The following is an 18138-nucleotide window of genomic DNA, read 5'->3' on the forward strand; positions in this document are numbered from 1 at the left end:
TCAGTCTTGGGGGGATTATGAGGTGAGGGCGACTGGGCATTATGGCGGGTGTGTGAGCAGGGGTGGGGTGAGGTCAGAGCTACCTGACAGAGACACCTGCAGTCCCACTTCATCCATTGGTGTATACAAGTGTTTTCTACTGGAAATGAGACTTTTACAAATAAGTGTAGATTGGTCTGAGTTAAAACTTATAAATCACATTTTTAAAAAATGATCTCCAGGTCTTCACAAAACATTTTATTCCCTGAGGACCCACTCTTCAGTCTGCACTCTGCTGTCTGAGGTGACCCCTGCCACCACCCCAATGCCTGGGAGGCCCAAGTCCCAGACATCTGTCCCCGGCCCGCAGGGCTGGGGGTCACCAGTTTGCTTGGATCTCCCCAGTCCGAATCCTGGGTCCCAAGAGCTCAGGGCCACTCAAGGACCTGAACCTCCCCATTCTCTGGGCACTCAGGTGAGTGGATATGCTGGCCTTGGGCCCAGGGAAGACCCCTCTGACCCCAATAATGTTCCCTAAGTTCTTGGGGAGCCGAGGTGTGGGGGGCTGGGTCCCGCCAGGGACTCTAGATGTAGAGTCCTGATTGGCTGAGACAGACAGCTGTTCCTCCTTTGCCCAATGCTTCCACCAGTAGAGCACTTAATGCCACAGGCAGGGAGGGGGCAGTCCAATTCATGGCCTCTCTGGCCCCTCCCACACCCTGAAGGGTCCAAGACCCAGGAAGGCGTCAGGTACTGAACCAATCTTTCCCAGGCTGAAAAACACTTCTCTCTTCAGCTGCATGTGAACCCAGGAATTCCCAATTGGCCTTGAACCATGGCCCAAACTCACCCATAATTAAACCACCGCAGGTTCACTACCAAGGAGAGGCTGGCCCCCATGTACGGTCCAGCCCATGATCAGGGCTGGAGCTGTGGTGTGGGACCTTGACTCAACTGGGCTGGAAGCAGCAGCAGCAGTTGGAACCCCGGTTGAAGTGCTTCTACCACTAGGTGCCATGGAGAGAGAGATAATGGTCCCTCCAGCTGAGAGTGTAGGAAGGATGATGTAACAGGGTCTAAGCAGTACTGGGTGGGTTTGGAAGGATGTGTAGGGGTTTGCCAGCAAAACTATTCACTCAGCGAACCCTCCCTAGCATTCCCCCAGGCCCTAGGAGGACAAAGGTCTCAGCTTCCTGGGAGGACAACACTGCCCCTTCCTATGGAAGTGGAGACAGGAGCCTAGAGGCTGAGGGCCCAGCCATCACCCGAGTTGATGTGCACTTGCTTGCCACAGGTGATGTTGGGCTGGCTCAGGGCATCCCACATGAGCAGCATTTCGTATGGCAAGAAGCGATGCACCAGAAGCAGCTCCCGGTAGAAGCAGGGGTCGAAGGAGGACAGGCGGTCCGAGGGGGCCCAAACGCCAGCCGTGCGGATACCGTTGTGTGAGGCAGGCTTCAGGCCCTCCTTCTCCAGGCACATGCCCAGGAAGACATCATCGATGGGGAAAAGGTCTAGGGTAAGGCTGGCCCTGCGCAGGGCAGTGGCTGTGAAACGGGACAGCAAGAAGCCACCACCCCCGCAGTAGGGCGGGTAGTGCTCTTCCTGTGTCACTATTTTTGGCACATAGTACTTGCTCCAAGGATTCCGGATGGGGCCCACATTGTAGATCAGGTGCCCCACGAAGAGATGGTGATCAGGACTGTGGCCCATCAGGTAGGAGACCATGTTGTCTGTGTGTGCAAAGACGTCATCGTCACCATTGAGCAAGAAGCTGGCATTCGGGCACCGAGTCTTCTGCCACTGTAAGAAGAGCACCTGCAGGCAGGCGGACAGGGCATGTGGGCTCAAGGGCTGGGCCGATTAGCCTCTGGTTCCTGTCCACTGCCCCAGCCCAGCAAGCCCAGGTGAGGATGTGTCCCTTGGTCCACCCAGCCTGGGTTTGAAGCCCCACTCTGTGAGGTGACCTCAGCAACTAACTGCTACTCTCTGTGCCTCAGTTTCTAACTTTCCATTCAGGTCTCATCTCAGGATCTGCCTCCAGGAGTGTTGAGGATCCACAGAGATAATGTTCTATAAAGTACCAAGAAGTGCTTGGAAAATTGTCATGTTTACATTTATTGCTATTCCTTCCCACTCTGCCTGGCCAGGCCGTGCTGTTACATAATTACTTGCATGATTGTCACTGGACATCTACCTCCCCAACCAGACGCAGGGCTTCCCCTGAGTGGGGGCTGTGTATCCTATGTGTGTCATCTCCCCAGTGTGGGCTCAATGCTTCACAAGGCAGGATTCATGCTTGTCAAATTGATGTTTACCCCATGCTTTCGTGTTTTGTGTTAAGAACATGGCATGTTGAGAGGTCCTGGCCCTCTGCTTGCCTTGGCTTCAGTTTTCTCATAATAACCTTTGCTACCTTCTGGGCACTGTCCTCAGGGACAAGACCACATCTGCCTCCTACTGTTGTTGCATTAGGGATTCAAAGCAGATATGGTCTTCAATCCCATTTATGATGAGGAAATAAAGAAAGTGCCTTCAGCAAGGTCACATAACACAGAAGGAGCGCTCAAGGTCTCATACCCAGACCTGTACTAGGAGCAGGAACCTGTGTTGGGTCTCTACTCAGCTTGCTCCCCGCCCCCCCCCCGCCCCCCGGGCAGGTCCTTGGAACCTCCAATTCCTCCTCTGCATGTGGAGTCTCTCTGTTTCTCAGGGGTTCTTAGCCATCAAAACCATCTTTATTGAGCACCTACTGCACATGGGCCTCATGAGGAGACCGAACCGACCAAATAAACAGGATGTGTAGTGACCAGCGTCCCCCTCCTCCCATTCCATTGCCATTGTCATTTGAGCTTCTGGCACTGGTCCAGGCGCCTTCTAAATATCATCTCATGTAATCTTCACAGCCGCTCTCAGAAATGGGTGAGTCCAATTAACATTCTAATTTCCCTGATAGGAAACTGAGGCATAGAAAGGTGAACCACCATCAAGAACTACACAGAGTTTGAACAGGGGTAATCTGGCCCCTAGAGCCAGGCTTGTAACATCATGACACCCTGCCCTTTCTCTCTGCCTCCCCTTGAGGAAAAGTACTTCAGATCGCCATGAGGACAGTAGAGGGGGTGGGGTGGGGGGTCTGCTGGTCCCCTGGGCCCCTCAGAGGAGGTGGTGGTCACCTGGGCAGGAAAGACAGGTGGCCCTGATCAGGTGAGCCCCCCGACCCCCATGCCACCGGCTCACCTGCTTGAGCGTGAGGTTGAAGAAGGTGTCGTGGAAGTCCCACTGCAGGATGTCACGGTGTACCCGTGCCTCTATCGCCAGCAGCCGGTTGACCTTGGGGGCCTCCAGCGGGTGGGCGGCGGTGCCCACCAAGAAGAGGCGGCGCAGCTGGAGGCCCTGCACCTTCCGCTCTCGGCCCCACGTGCGCCTCACCAGCTCCCGGCGCTCATAATTGCTGGGTGAAGATTTGACGACCAATAGCAGGAAGACAGGCTGGGCACACTTGGCTGGCGGCACGTCCTGCAGTAGGGGGAAGTCGCGGCAGTGTCTACGCAGAAGGAAGTCGCGCACGTGCTGTGGCTGCTCGGTGAAGTCCGGCAGCTCCGCCATGGAGGTATTGGCCCGGCAGGAGGCGGGCCGAGGGTGGGAGGGCGGAGGGGGCCAGGTCAGAGCTGCAGGGTTGGCCAGTGGCTGCTTCGGGTCCCCGCAGGGAGGTGGTGACTGGTGCAGATTGAGGAGGAAGAGAGTGAAGGTGCCAAGGAGGGCAGCCAGGCCCACCACTGTCCGCCTGGGCGGGGAACACCTCATTCTGGTCGCCAGGGTTGGGGATTGCTCCGCAAGGGGGTTGGGGGCCGCCCCGTCGGCTCCTGAGGAGAAACACTCTCTGAAGATCTCAGATGGGCCAAGCAGTTTTCCTGAGCTACCTGTGGACCCCAACACCTGGTTGACCCGTACAGTTGCTCAGGTTGGTAAAATATTAAAATTCACCCCCACCTAGACCCTCGCACCCCACCTCTAGCACCCCAACCCAAGTTGGCTGACAGTTTCCCAGGCCCTGCTGGGGATTCAATATTTACCAAGAAAACTGAGTCATGGGAATGCCAACATGAGCCCCCCAGACTCAGTGTGCCAAGAATCCCGACCCCCTCCCACCAACACACACACACCAATTCAGCCTGGTCCTTGCGTCCCTGATGGCCCAGGAACCTCCCAGGGGGAGGCGGAGAATTCCCTTTTTAGCAGTTGAGAGGCTGGGATCCTTCCTGTTTCCCTTTTCACCTACCCTTCTAGGAAGCTCTGAGCTTCTGATACAACCATCCCCTATTCTTCTTGATGATTTTTAATGATCCTGTAACCTGAGCACGGCCCCTGGTCTCTTATAGACTCTGCAGGCTCAGCATGTCTTTGTCAGACTCCTGTTACTCCTTTAAAACCCACCTCAAATGATCTGTTTTCTGGGAAGCTCTCTTTGACCCCTCAGGAAGAGTCCTGATTCCCTGTTTAGCTCCTCTTGCCCTGTCTCTACTCTTGCTCATTCCTGATCCCAGGGGGGTATCTGTGTTTGGCTTTGTCTTCCCAAGACTGGGGGCTTATTGAGGGTCCTGGCATTGTCTAGCATGAAGTAGACACATGGTGGAATCGGGAAGTGTTTACAAGAATGAATTTATGAATAAAAGTAAATTCATTACGTTTCTCTCTGGCAAACTCTTATTCATCCTTTAAAAACCCAGCTCTAATATCTCCTCCTCCTGGCAGATTCCCCTCCCTATATCCAGGCAGAGCCCTTGGTCTCCTTTCCAGGTCCTTTTCCCAGGCTTCCCTCAATATCCTTTTGTCTGGAAAGGTGATGTCTGTGCTATTTTCAGCCCTAAATTTGAGGATCTATTTTTCCAGTGCAGCATGAAAGTGCTGGATTAGATCCAAGGTAGGACTTACCCATTCAGCAAACACTTATTGGCTCACCCCAGAGGGTGGCAGATCCTGGAGCCCAACTCCTGAGTTTAAATACCGACTCCATCACTTCCTGCCTTCCACACCTCGGTTTCCTCAACTATAAAGGGGACATTTAAACAATCCCCAGCTCATAAGGCTGTGCAGGCATGAAGAAACTCCCAGCACCAGGCACCTAGTGGGCATTCAATGAGTGTTTGTTAAATAAATATGTGAACCTCAGCACTTACCTCAGCTTTCCTCGGGAGGTCTGTGCTGGTCTGGGATCTCCTTTTTCTCCCTACTGGCACCTGGAATAGTGTGGGGGCAGTCAGGGGTTTCTGGTGGGCCCCTCCTGCCCCAAGCAACAACCCTACTCAGCTATTACCTGGGAGCAAGCAAGAGAGTTGTTTCCATCTAGAGCCACTAATTGGTGCTGGAGCTGGGGACAGGGCCTCCCTCCCTGATCCAGGAGGCCATTTCCCCAATGTGCCATCCCTTTCTCTGCACACTGTCTGGCCAAAGCCTCTCCAGTTAGATGTCTCTCAGAAATGGGGTTCAGATTCCACCCCACAGGTCCCACTGTGTGACCTTGGGAAAGAAGCTGGACCTCTCTGAGCCTCCATGTAAAGTGAGGGAATGAACCCTATGTAAGAGTTGTTGTGAGGGTCTTAACCTCAAAAACTCTGGGCATGTTCCTGCCTCAGGACCTTTGCACAGGTGTTCTCTCTGTCTGGCGCGCTTTTCCCCAGATTTGCACACAGCTCTCTCCCTCACTTCCTTTCTGTCTTTGTTTGGATGTCTTCTCAGGCAGGCCTCCTCAGAACACACCATCTCAATGATCCCCGATCTTGTTCTACCTTTTCTTTCCTCCACAACAATTTTCACCTCCTAAAATATATGAAACTTTTCAAATGTATTGTTTCTTGTCCAGCCGTCCTACCAGAACATAAGCTCCATGTGACCTGTCATGTTCACCATTTATCCCCAGCTCCCAGAACAGTGCTTGGTATGTAGTAGGAGCTCAATATATGTGTGTGGAGTGAACAACGAATGAATGAATACTGCTTTGCCACAGCAGCTGAAAAAATATTGACTCTCAGAATGAATGCATACATTCATTCATTCAAGCCAATATTTATTATGTGTCTGTGTGCCACCTCCTGGGGGCTGGGGACACAGTGGTGACAGGCACAAAGTACCTAAACTTTTCTACCACTATGGAACCCACACTGTCAAGGGGGGGGGGGGGGACAAACACTAAATAAAAACCTCGATGAAATGGTACAAGGTGACAAAAGGCAACAAACATAATGGGGTCTGGTGGCAGGTTTAGATTTTGAGGTCTGGATGACATTTAAGCTGGGATGTGATTGTGTGCAGGAGCCAGCATGGCTGAGGTTTGGGGGGCAAGGTGTCTCAGGGATAGAATGGCAGATACAAAGGCCCTGCGGTGGGAATGAGCTGGTGGAGCCTGAGCAGGGGCAAGACCCTGTCTGCAGGTAGCACAGAGCCTGTGTTGTTGTGTGGCATCCCCAGTGTGGCTGCCAGCCCCCAGGGATTCCGCTTCTGACAGGTAGGTCTGGGAGACCCAAAAAGGCAAATTAGCTTAGATGGAGACTGTGAACTGACGAATGTGACACAAGAATGAACTGAATCCCTAGAAGGACATCTTCCTGAGCTGAAGAATGGCCCACTCCAGGGTAGATGGCGAGAAAGGAGCATTCTGGCAAACCTGGAAGAACCCTGAGCTCCAAGGACGAGAAAGACCTCATGAGCTACAGTAGAAAGACCGAGTCACAAAATAGTAAATCAGACTAGAGATGCCACAATGTTCTCCTGGCCACACTGGTGGCTGGAGCCCCACAAATGCTGTGAGATAAGGATGTGTCTGGGGAACCCACCTCCCAAGCCATGGGTACTCCATTAAGGAACCATGAAAATTAGAGAGTGATTCACCATCTACAGTTTAGAATCTAAACCAAGGGATTTCAACTAGGGGTGATGCTGTCCCCAGAGGACACTTGGCAAAGTCTAGAGACATTTTTGGTTGTCATAACTTGATTGGGGTAAGGGTGCGGGACTACTAATGATATCAAGTGGGTGGAAAACAGGGATGTTGCTTAAATTAACATTATGGGGAACAGGATGGCCCCACCACAGAGGCCCCATCCAGCTTCAAATGTCAACATTGTCATGGTTGAGAAACCCTGGTCTAAACCAACAGTACTGGACTAAAGAACTCAAAATCAAAGATGGTCAGAAGAGGAGAATCAGGGAGACAAAGAACCTTAATACAGGTTTATATAAAGCCACCATATGGAGTATTTATTATTACTCATTTATGTATTTTCATGTATTTATGAAATGTTAAACCTAAATGGCCAAGGATCAATTCACTGGGAATGTGTTTTGCAAGTTCTAAACAAGGGCTCAAAAACAAAGGAAGTCACCTCGGCAAATACAAATATTTGTACCTCAGCCAAACCTTGGCATTGGGGAGGGGGGAAGCATGAGAGGAGGTAAAAGAACTAAATGGCTCATATTACTGGGATCAGGGTGTCAGGGCAAAATAGTATCTCTTGGGGTGGCCACTTGGTTTCCATTAATTCCATTAATGCCTGTTTTTGTCCTTGCATTCTTCTTTCTTGTTTGTCAGAACTCTTTGCATATGAAACACCCTTTGTTGGCACCTAGATTCCCAACTTTTTCTCATTAGGTCTATGGTTTCTCTAACTGGAGGGATCCCAGGGCTACCCCATCCCACATGAGGTTCCTGATGGGGTCTAAGAAGTCAAGTCAGGGACAGGGAAGGGAGGCTCATTTCCCCTCCCTACACTAGACCTTCATTAATGCATCCAAGATTTGCCTCCCTTTCCAACCACCAAGACCCTCTGTTAACTCATAGTCCCTTAAAACCTCAAGCAGAAAATGTTGCCAGTCTCACAACATCCCATACAGGACTGGCAGGAAAAAGAACCCCACCGGCCTCCCTTTCAGCAGGCCTGAGAGTGCTGAGGATTTGGTGGCCCAGTAAACCTTTCTGAGAGCCTCTGTGGGCTGCGCCCCTGGTAGTCACCAACCTGTCCTCATGGGTCTCACCGTCTGAAGGTACTGCGACCCCACACCTGCTGTGGGAGACACTGGGGTTAGGGGCTTGGCTTTGCCAAAGAGGTGACACCTCTTGGTGTTACTTCTTCCAAGTGACTGGGCAGCAACTCTGTGGCCAGGAGAAGCTCCTCTCAGGCTTGGGTTTGAGATCCCGATCCCCATTTGAGATTCTGCTGTCCACCCTCTCCAGGTCTCATTGTAAAACAACACGACTGGACTTGTTGAAGCCCAAACAGCTGCTTACTCTGAATGAAGTTCATGGGGTCTGAATAACTCTGGGGGACTGCCACCCCCATTTTATAAATGAGGAAGTAGGGCTCAGGGAGTTTTCCCTCGCATTACCACAGAAACAACCCATTTTGTCTTCAGATTCTTCAGCCCAAAGAAGGGTTTCAGCAACTCTTATCCCAAAACAAATATATGAAAACCATTCATTCATTAGTTTATTTAACAAATAGGTTCTGGGGAATCTGAGAAGCCTCAACTCTGGACCTGGACCCCTGGAAGCCCCTAATTTGGGGGAGACAAATCCAGACACATGTGGGATCAGGGTTGGGCCAGAAGGGACCAGGATATTGAAGCTGAGACTTTGAAGGATGCGTAGGAGTTCACCAAGGGGCATTCAGGCGGAGGAAAGAGCAAATGAAAAAGCATGGAGAGGAAAGAAAACAAGGCATGTAGGGGTGAAATTCGGTAAATCGATAATGTAATCAGACTTAGCTAGTTTGCAGTTTGACTCACCGCATAGCTCGAAACTTAGTTTGCAGTGAAAGCCTGATACTCAGCTATTTTCTCTTTGTTTCTCCCCTCACTAATCGACTTAAAAACTGGTTTGTTCTCTTTCTCCAGGCTACACATACCTTGTTAATCCATTTAATTAACAAAATCCAAACCTGGAAAGGGCAATTTCTTAATCCTCAGACGCCCAGACACTGGAATACACATAAAGCCTCAGGCTTCGGTGGCCAGTCTAAGTCCAGAGTCCAGAGATAATATTATCTTAAAATAGACCAGACCCCAGGAAGGATATCAGCCCTCAGATCTGCCTGATCAACTCCTCCTTTCCTTTGTTTCTTCTTCTTATGTACCTATAAAACCTTGGCTGCCAGTTCTAGAAACGGGGAGATGGCCTTTGGACAGGAGTCTGCCATCCTCCCAGAACGCCGGCATTCTGAATAAACCTGCTTTTCTTTCTATCAACCATGTCCCTCGATTTTTAACTTTTTCAGGCAGCAGGGAGCCAGACCTTAGCATGGCACGGGGCGTAGTCAAGGAACTACATGGTTTGTTTTGCTGAAAAGTAGAATTTGAAGAGAAGGTGATTTCTGAGGCTAGGGGACGCGGCGCCAGACCTTGTAAAGACCTTGAGTGCCAGGCTGAGAAGAGGGGCTATCTCTTGGGGGGTGAGGGAGAGCCATGAAGCAGGGAGCAGAGAGGTCAGATAGTTGTGTAGTCCCTCTTTGCCCTGAGTTGACCTTGGTGAGTTGCTTCCCTGAGGAGCCAGTTTCCTCATCAGGACAATGGAAATGCAGAGACCCTCCCACATGCATACAGGGGGTCACTTGTGATTAGTCATCAAAGGGCATGGCTAGAGCAGCCGATCTGCTAAGGGCTGTTTGTTCTCCATGCACCGGTGCGATTTCACCATCACCCAGAACCTGCTTCCTCTAGTGTCCACAGAAAAGCCACATGTCTTCATTGGCAGAGACCCAAGAGTCTTCCCCTGGGATGCACCTGCCAGGTGTAGGTCCTCTCAGCCCCCCTTTCCCCAAATGACCTCTGTCCACTGTCATCTGCTTCAGCCCCACCAGCTTCTTCACAGCTCCTTAACCAGCCAGACTCAGCCCGCAAAAGAGACTTTGCACGGCCAGTTCCTCTGCCTAGGAAGCCCTGCCCTCTTGCTCTTTCCCCTGGTTCTGCTTCCTCTTCAGACTCAGCTAAATGTCACCTCCTTAGAGGTGCCCCAACCTGCCAGCTAAAACAGCTGCCCTGGCTCTGCTTCCTTCACCACCGTTGGACAAATGTACTCACTTCTCTTTTGTCCATCTCCCCAACCAGCCTGGAGCCCGAGAAGTGGGGCCCAGAGTCTTGTTCAAACAGCTTTGTCTCCATGTGACACTCACTGCGGAATTCTGCCTGAGGTAAAACTAATGATGACCCACATATTAGCATTTCCATGTGCTTCACTTCAGCCTGACTCCACCACAGGAGACAGCAGCCACCTAGGGAGAAGGGGGTGCTTGGGGAATTCAGGGGATTCAGGGGGGAGGATCAAGATGCACTGAATATTCCCAACTCCAAATATTCCTAATATGCTAAAGAGCTCCATATTCACGACACTGAAATATTCGTTATGTGTTTAATTAGCAAGAAGCGTTGATTGTTAGCGAGGTGCTGAATATTAATGACCCGCTAAATATGCAGGAGGCTCCCAGTATTTAAAATCCTGGACATAGGTGTAAGGCAACAATTACTAGTTGCAAGGCATAGTTGTGATGCACAAATGAATATTAATATTGTCACAATGAATATGAACAAGCCACTGAACAGTCCTGAGGCACCAATATACATAACATTGAATATTCATGACTCATTACATGCACAGAGTGCAAAATATTACTAACTTGTTGACTATTAACGAGACAGTAGGTGTATTGAAGGGGCTGACTGCTCAGTAGAATGAATTAATTAGGGGCCCCTGCTGGTGAGAGTGCTCTGGCCACACATCCTCTATCTATACCCCCAAGTGACAGCCAAGGCCTGGTAAGGCTTCAGGCACATGTGGCTCCAGGCAACTCTGCCCTCCTCACCTTGCTATTGTTACTGTCCCTGGGGAGTCTGGGAAGGCAGAGAGGCTGAGACTCATGAAGGTGTGCGAAGGACACCAGATGGCCAGGCCCCACCTGCTCACAACCTCCGAGCCTAGACCTACCCCCTCCTTACCCAGTGTTATTTCAAGACCGTGGGGATGTGGCGGGTGAGGCTATCTGACACCGACTTGGAGGTCTGTAGGTGATTCCCCACACGACATTCTGTAGTCACACAGCAGCCTAGCCGACTGTCCCCCCATGTCTTTCCTTGAGGAAAGAAAAGTCAGTGAGACTGTGCTTTTTTAGGACTTTGCTTATCTCTATGTTTTACACCTTATGTCTCTGTGTCTGGTCCCCAAAAGATGGTTTGCAGCCAATGATGAGTAAGATTCCCCATGGGGGGAACAACTCAAGCCAGGCGGAACCAATGGGGGACCCCCAATGAGCTGCCTTAGAAGATCCAAAAAGGAGCCTTGCCTCCCCTTCCCCCCTGCCTGGGAAAAGCCATTGCTGAATCTGGCTTTCCTCTCTCACCTGATTGTGAGAGAAATCATGAGGGCAATAAAGATCGGCTCTCTCCACTTATCTCAATGGAACTGTTACAATATGAGAGACTTGACCCTGAGAGGGTACTTACCGTAATTAAGATGTCATGGGATTTTGTTGTATTTTGGCTGTTGACAGACAAAGGGTGATTGGAATAAGCATTTTTCTGCTATGATGTATGAGTCTCACTGACCATGTGAGAAACACTGTTACTTTCTTGTATTTGTATACTTATCAATAAAAACCTCCAGTCAGCTTTATTCTGGGCTCCAGTCTTTCAGAACTGTGAGACCCCTGGCCTTCTGAGATTTAACTGCATTAAGTCTCTGTTTGTTTCTTTCTTAAAAATTTAACCCAAAGCCACCCCTTCTCACATCCTCACTGCCCATGTTGCGTTGGACGCGACAACATTCCCACTTTCCAGACGAGGAAACTGAGGTTCACAGAGGGTGAGCCCTGGATCCCTTTCCAGGCCCATCAGACACACAACCGCCTCCTTCCTCAACCCAGTTCCAGCTCCAGGGACCTACAGACCCCAGGCCAGCCCACTCACTGAGTCTCAATTTCCAAATGAGGGGAAAAAAAGTTCGTTTCTCCCTCGTCCAGCAGCTGAAAGGACCAAGAGGGCTAATGTCCTTGAAGCAGCCGTGTGGTCTCCAGGGAAGGACCTCCTGACCTAGCTACTGACCATCCTGGGACTGTACGCTTCATCATGCTTGCCTACAAGATGGTGTCAGCTGCCAACTCATGGTTCGCCCCCAGCTGAATATCAGCATCACGGTGGTCGCATCTGGTCACGTCATTGCTCCTGTACTTTCACCAACCATCCCCTGGGATTTGGATGGGGGCGTGGAACATTCTGGGGCTGCCAAAAGGAGGGGTGAGGGGTGGGGGTAACAAAAGCATCTGGAAGAACCCCTTCTGTATGCATAAAGACCTGAATCCTGGGAAAGGTGGGAGGACAGAGCTGCCCTGAGCATCTGGTGTGCGCCAAACCCTAATCCAGGTTCTGGGCACACAGATAATTTGACAGAGAGAAATCGCTGTGCTCATGCAGCTGCTGTGCTAATGGGGGACAGAAAGGCAGTGAACGAGACAATTTTCCAGAGACTCAAGAATGGAAGCTGTGGCATTTGCAGGAGAGGGTGTGAGTCCCTGGCCTGTGGATGAGCCCCTGTGACTCGCTGAGCCTTCCAGGAGGGCCCAAGTTCCAGTTCCCAGGTGGGCAAGCTGGGTACGGAGAGGGTACCCACCTACCAGAGATAACACAGCCCATGGAGGACAGGAGTGTTGGTGGAATGTAGACCCCGGCCTGCTGGACCTGAGGCTGATGCCTCAGTGTTTCGTATCAGCGTGGCCTCCTAGTAATAAAGGGCTGGCCCCTTTTTACAAGGAGCATGATTAGCTTCTGTAAACAGGAAAAAAAGACGAAATAGCCCAGTAAAGATAATTGTCTAGAAAGGCAGTTGTGCGAACTCTGCTTTAGTAAAACCACGTATGAAGGTGAATTTTATGTATACATACACCCAACATTCACATTGGTAAGCACTTGGGCATGAAAGAAGGGGTGGGGTGGTTTGACAAATGCCCTTTAGACCTTCAAATCCTGTTACCAGTCAGGCTGGACAGAGGCTTCTGATTAAATGCCCGCCCTGCCCCACCTGGGCCTTGGGGGGGCATCTCTGGGCTTATTTCCTAATTAGGGAAACTGAGGTCTCATGGGCCCTTCCTCTGGGACCTCCTGAAAGATGCCCACAGCTTCAGAGCAGCATAATCAGGATTAGAGTTAACACACCAGGTCCCTTGTGTAGCCTCTCCGCCTTGTGCTCATCTACACTCCACACCTACACTGGGAGGTAGAGCCGAGGTAGCCGAGGTAGCCTTGTTTTTATGGATAGGGAAACTGAGGCCAGACAGGTCAAAGAACTCTTTCAAGGAAGGTCAAGTGGGAGCCCAATACCAGCCTTTAATCACCGCCTGGTAGGGCTTCTTTTAGTTTGCTATGTTAGTAGTGAGCTCCCCATCATGGGGGACAACCAAGTCTAGCCAGACTCTCATTACGAGGGGACACAATGGCATCCTCCTTGGTTCACAGGAAGGTGGGGGGCATGTCACTGCCCCAGTATTGGCCTTTGAGGTGGGTTGCAGGAAAAGAAGTCACCCAATAGCACCTTACCTCCTGGATCCAAGACAGCTTGTCTGGATTCCCTAAGCTCTAGCCTTGAACAGAGAATCTTTGAGGCCTGTTCTTGGTTTCCCCACACCCAGAATACCTGACAGAAGTCACCACACCCTGGGGGTGCGGGAGAAGGAAAAATAGATATTAGGTTGGGCAAACATCAGCCAATCACCTAGGCAAGATGGGGACCCAGCTGCCTGACACAGGGGCCACACCTCTTCTTCCTGATTCCTCTGCCCTGCCTGGTGTGGTGGTAGCAGCTTTGGGAGCCCACAGGGCAGTCCTGGGAGGAAGCAGTGGCCCTAGGGTGGGCCCCAAATCTGACCAGCTCCCCTGGGTCCTGAATCCCAGATCTGGACAATAGGAGGCCCTGGCCCCAGTGTGGAGGCAGGTCTTCAGTTTCCCTATCTGAAAAGTGGCCATGGCAAAAAAGTTTGAGCCAAAGAGAAAGTTGGCTGGAAACCTGGCTAATGATGTAATTGTAATAACAGTGATTTATTGTTATTCATATAATCACAGTGATGGTTAACATTCTCTGGGTGCCCACTGAGTGTCCGTAGGGCTTATCAATTAATTTCACCTTCACCACAGTCCCACACCATGAGCTCCACTTTAAACCTAGGGAAATTGAGGCTCAGAGACCTAACATCATTCACTCAAGGTCCCCCAGTGTCCAGAAGTGCGTTGATCAGGAAAGCTTCTGCCTGCTGAACAAACACCCTGTACATCCTCATGGAAGCTAGGCCATTGTCCTATCTCACAGAGGGGAAACCAGGGCACATCCAGAGACCAGGAGCAACGTGCCTGAGCCACACAGCTAGGCAATGTCTCAGTAGGGACCTGAACCCCAGGGGAAACTGTGAGCTGAGGTCCTCAGGTCTGAACGTGGCCCAGTGCCTGGCAGGGCTGCGGGCAACGGGAAGAGGCCTGGGTCTGCCGCGATTCATTCAACAAACAATAATAATTCCCACCTGGGGCCCTGAGTGCTACTCCAGACCTGAGCCGGCCTTGGAAAAGCTGGGGCTGCTATTACGGATGAGTGAGAGTAGGGAGTGTCCAGGAACGCTTGGCAGGTTCACGGTAAACGCGCTGGAGACCTGACCTCAGGCACCTGCCCGAGCTCCCCTAGAGACCCCACTCCCTCCCTCCCTCCCACCAGAGGGTCTACCGGGTCCTCAGGGAACCCCAACACTCACCCCCAGACACGGTCCAGTCTCCTCTTAGCTGGCGACAAGGAGGAAAAGTTTTACCTGAGCACGAGCCTGCCGACCTCTTGGCCTCACCTCCCTCCAGGGCGAGTTTCCCGGTGGAAGAATCGCTGTCCGCCACCCTCCCGCCGGCCCCATCCTCTTCCCTCCCTGGCCCCACCCCTTCCCCTCTCTGGGCTCCAATCCCGCCCTCCCCGCCTGTCCTCTTGGGGCCTTCCCCGTCCTCCGGTGCTGAAGGCCCTGCTTGGGTCTGACCCACAACCAAAGGGTGAACTCCTCGCCGTCAGAGGTGTGCCAGCCACCCCTTTTCAGCCCCTGGCACAGGGCCCTGCCCACTGCTGTGTGGTCATTGAAGGTTTTTGAAAAGGGGCAGGAAGCAAGTTGAACCCAGTGACTCTTCAGGTCTCTGCAGGGGGTTTGAAGATTCCAATCATAAAACTTGTCCTGAGCCCCCAGACGTCCAGAGGCCACGCTGGCATTTGGAAAGACTCTGGAAGTTGCAAGTCCGATATGAAGATTCTTGCAGTTCGCGTTAGTGAAAATTTGAACTCTACCCCCCATCCCACCCTATGCTGTGCTTGAGTCTCTAGAAGTTTCTAGTCTTGACACATTGGGGTTGGCAGATCTGGGTCCACAGGGGTGAGCCAGGCAATGGTTTGAGGCACCCCCTCCTTCCTCCTCATCCCTGTATCTTCTGGTGGAAGAAAGAGGGGGCGAGTTCCAGTTGTGCCTGTTTCCACATCTGTAGAAAGAAGGAACTGAGCCCTGACTCCTCTAGTTGGGAGAGGTTTGGGAGTGCACTCAGCACAGACCAAATGCATGATCTACGATGCTGGGAAGCAGGGTGACACATGAAATGTCACTGCATCAAATGGTACTTCGCATCCGCACTAATTTGCCCCAATAAACACTTGACTTTTGGAACCCCAGGAAGCCCATTCTTCCCTTGCAGCGCATCAGCTCCTGGGCTTAAGTTCAGAGTCCTCACCCACTCTATAGGCCCCTGGGTTTCCTGAGCTCCTGGGCCCCATAAAGGGTCCCAAATCCAACACAAACGGCCAATCTTGAGAGAGTAGCCCTGCCTGTCCCTCCAGACCAGGCAGGGCCCCTCCTGTTGATATCATGGGAAACTTGCAGAGCTCTAATCCATTAGGGCGCACCAGACAGATAGCTGGGTGGTGGAGGAAGTGAGTCTTTGCACATCCAGCCCTGCTCGCTCCAGGAAACAGTCTTGCCCTGTCAGAAGTTGGAGGAGAGGAGACCCCTGTTGTCACGCAGCAGCCTAGTCGTCTGTCCCCTCGTACCTACCCCTGAAGAAAGGAGAGTCTGTGAGACTGTTCCTTTCAGGGACTTTGCTTCACCTTTGTGCTAACACCTCATGCCTCTCTGTTTGGCTCCCAAAAGATGGTTGGTCAGCCAATGGCGGGTAAGATGCCTCACGGGAGGAACAACCCAAGCCAGGCGGAACCGTGTGGGGACCACAAGGAGAACTCACGGGGTCGATAGAGGTGGGCACAGCCCCTACTTTCCCCCGGCTAAGGAGAGCTTCTGCCTCTGTGGCTACATTCCTTTGCACAAACCTGCATGGGAAGTGAGCCAATGATGTAATAACATCAGTTCTCCTCCCATTCTTAACAATATGTTTTAGCATAAAGGATTTGTTCCTGGGGAGACACATATCATAATTGTTAAGACATCATGGGACTTTCTATTCCAGCTGTTTGCGGGCAAGGGTGATTGATTTGAATCAGTTTTCTGATACGATGTGGAGACTCACAGACCATGGAGAAAACAATGCTACTTCCTTGTGTGTTCATCAATAAAAGCCAGAAGGCGGCCCGATTCGGGGCTCTCAGTCCTTTGAGGCTGGGAGACCCTTGGCCCCCTGTTTCATAACTTTCTTGATTTCTGTTTCTTTCTTAACCCTTCGCCGCCCCTTCTCGTTATCTCACTGCGCTGGACGCGACAGACCCCCAGAGTGGCTCCAAAGCTCCCTGAACAGATTCCGGCACTGCAGGGCCTGGGTTCAAATTCAGACTATTATCCTATGACTCAGCAATTACATTTCTAAGTATGGACCCCAAAAAATCTAAAACAGGTGTTCACACCAACCCTTGTACATGCATGTGCATAGCAGCACCAATCACGATCAACAAAAGGTAGAAACGACCCAAGTGTCCATCAGCTGATGAAGGATGAACAAAACTTGGTCCATCCACACAGTGGAATATTACTCAGCCATAAAAAGGAACGAAGCACTGACACCTGCTGCAACACGGATGTTGAGTGAAAGAAGCCAGCCAGACACCAAGAGCCACATGTTACATGACTCCATTTATACAAAATGTCTAGAACAGGCAAATCCAGAGACAGAAAGCAGATTAGTGGTGCCAGGGGCTCAAGGATGGGCAATGAGAAGTGACTGCTAATGGGGATGGGGTCTTCTCTGGGGGTGATGGAAATGTTCTGGAACTAGATAGAGGTGAGTGTTGCACAACACGGTGAATGTACTAAATGCCACTGAACTGTTCACTGGAAATGATTCATTTTATGTGATTTTTACCTCAAGTAAAAAAGAATCCTGACTAGGTCACTCACCAACTGCTACAAGTGACCTAATCATTTTGTGCCCCACAGTGAGGTTTTGAGCCTCCCAGGTGTGTCACAAAATGCCACCCTGCCTGCCCTGGGTTGGCCAGTTAACAGGTGTCCCACCTTCCTTCCTGGCACATGTCACACCAGGTCTGGATGGTCAGGTAGTTAGGAAGTCATACCCAGGAAACGCCTTCTGTTTTAAAAGGTACCCAACCTCACTTGTGACCTGAAGAAAGCAAATGAAAGCCACTAGGAGGTGGTGGCAGACTGTCCCCTCTCACAGTAGCCCATGACATGGAGATGGCACTCCAGCCACTCAGACACATGGGACCACAGCAAAGGGACCATCTTGGAGGGACCGAGGCCACTGAGAGTGAACACATGCATGTACACATGTGTCTGCAAAGACTGGAGATGGAGGGGACACATCCATAGGATTGGACATTTGATTCTGGTTCCTTGAGGGGGCTGAGGCCCCACAAGGGGGAGGACCCACCTCAACTGGCTCCTAAGTCCTGTTGGAGGCGAGAAAGTATTAGGTTGGTGCAAAAGTAATTGTGGTTTTTGCCATTTTTTTTAAAACCTTTTCAAGTGCAATTACTTTTGCACCAACCTGACACATGCACTGGCGTTACCACTGCCTGAAACAGCCCCATTTGATGTAGTGATTGGTGTATCCGCCCTCCATACAAGCAGTGTTGACTATGCACTGAGCTGAGGACACTCCCCACTAGAGGATTTCCCCTCGTTTCACAGATGAGGAAACTGAGGCACAGCCAGA

General features: G+C 51.2%; 1 protein-coding gene across 6 annotated transcripts; it reads right to left on the minus strand.

Annotated features, from left to right (window-relative positions):
- Positions 1 to 216: 216 nt before the first annotated feature.
- Positions 217 to 14901, minus strand: B3GNT3 (UDP-GlcNAc:betaGal beta-1,3-N-acetylglucosaminyltransferase 3). Of its 6 annotated transcripts, none has more exons than XM_074337911.2 (4): positions 14805 to 14901; positions 5160 to 5219; positions 3220 to 3845; positions 217 to 1797 (listed from the first exon to the last, which is right to left on the minus strand). In XM_074337911.2, exons 3-4 carry the CDS (start codon positions 3784 to 3786, stop codon positions 1219 to 1221), a joined length of 1146 nt encoding a protein of 381 aa, XP_074194012.1. In that variant the 5' UTR covers positions 3787 to 3845; positions 5160 to 5219; positions 14805 to 14901; the 3' UTR covers positions 217 to 1218. The 6 variants fall into 6 exon arrangements, with proteins under 6 accessions (XP_074194012.1, XP_019592643.2, XP_074194013.1 ...); XM_019737084.3 differs by having other exon boundaries at positions 14751 to 14885; XM_074337912.2 differs by having other exon boundaries at positions 3220 to 3902; positions 14751 to 14885.
- Between the last annotated feature and the right edge of the window lie 3237 nt (positions 14902 to 18138).

Source organism: Rhinolophus sinicus, chromosome 15 (genome assembly GCF_057876585.1).
Source record: "Rhinolophus sinicus isolate RSI-liver-muscle chromosome 15, RSI-T2T, whole genome shotgun sequence".
NCBI lineage: Eukaryota > Metazoa > Chordata > Mammalia > Chiroptera > Rhinolophidae > Rhinolophus > Rhinolophus sinicus.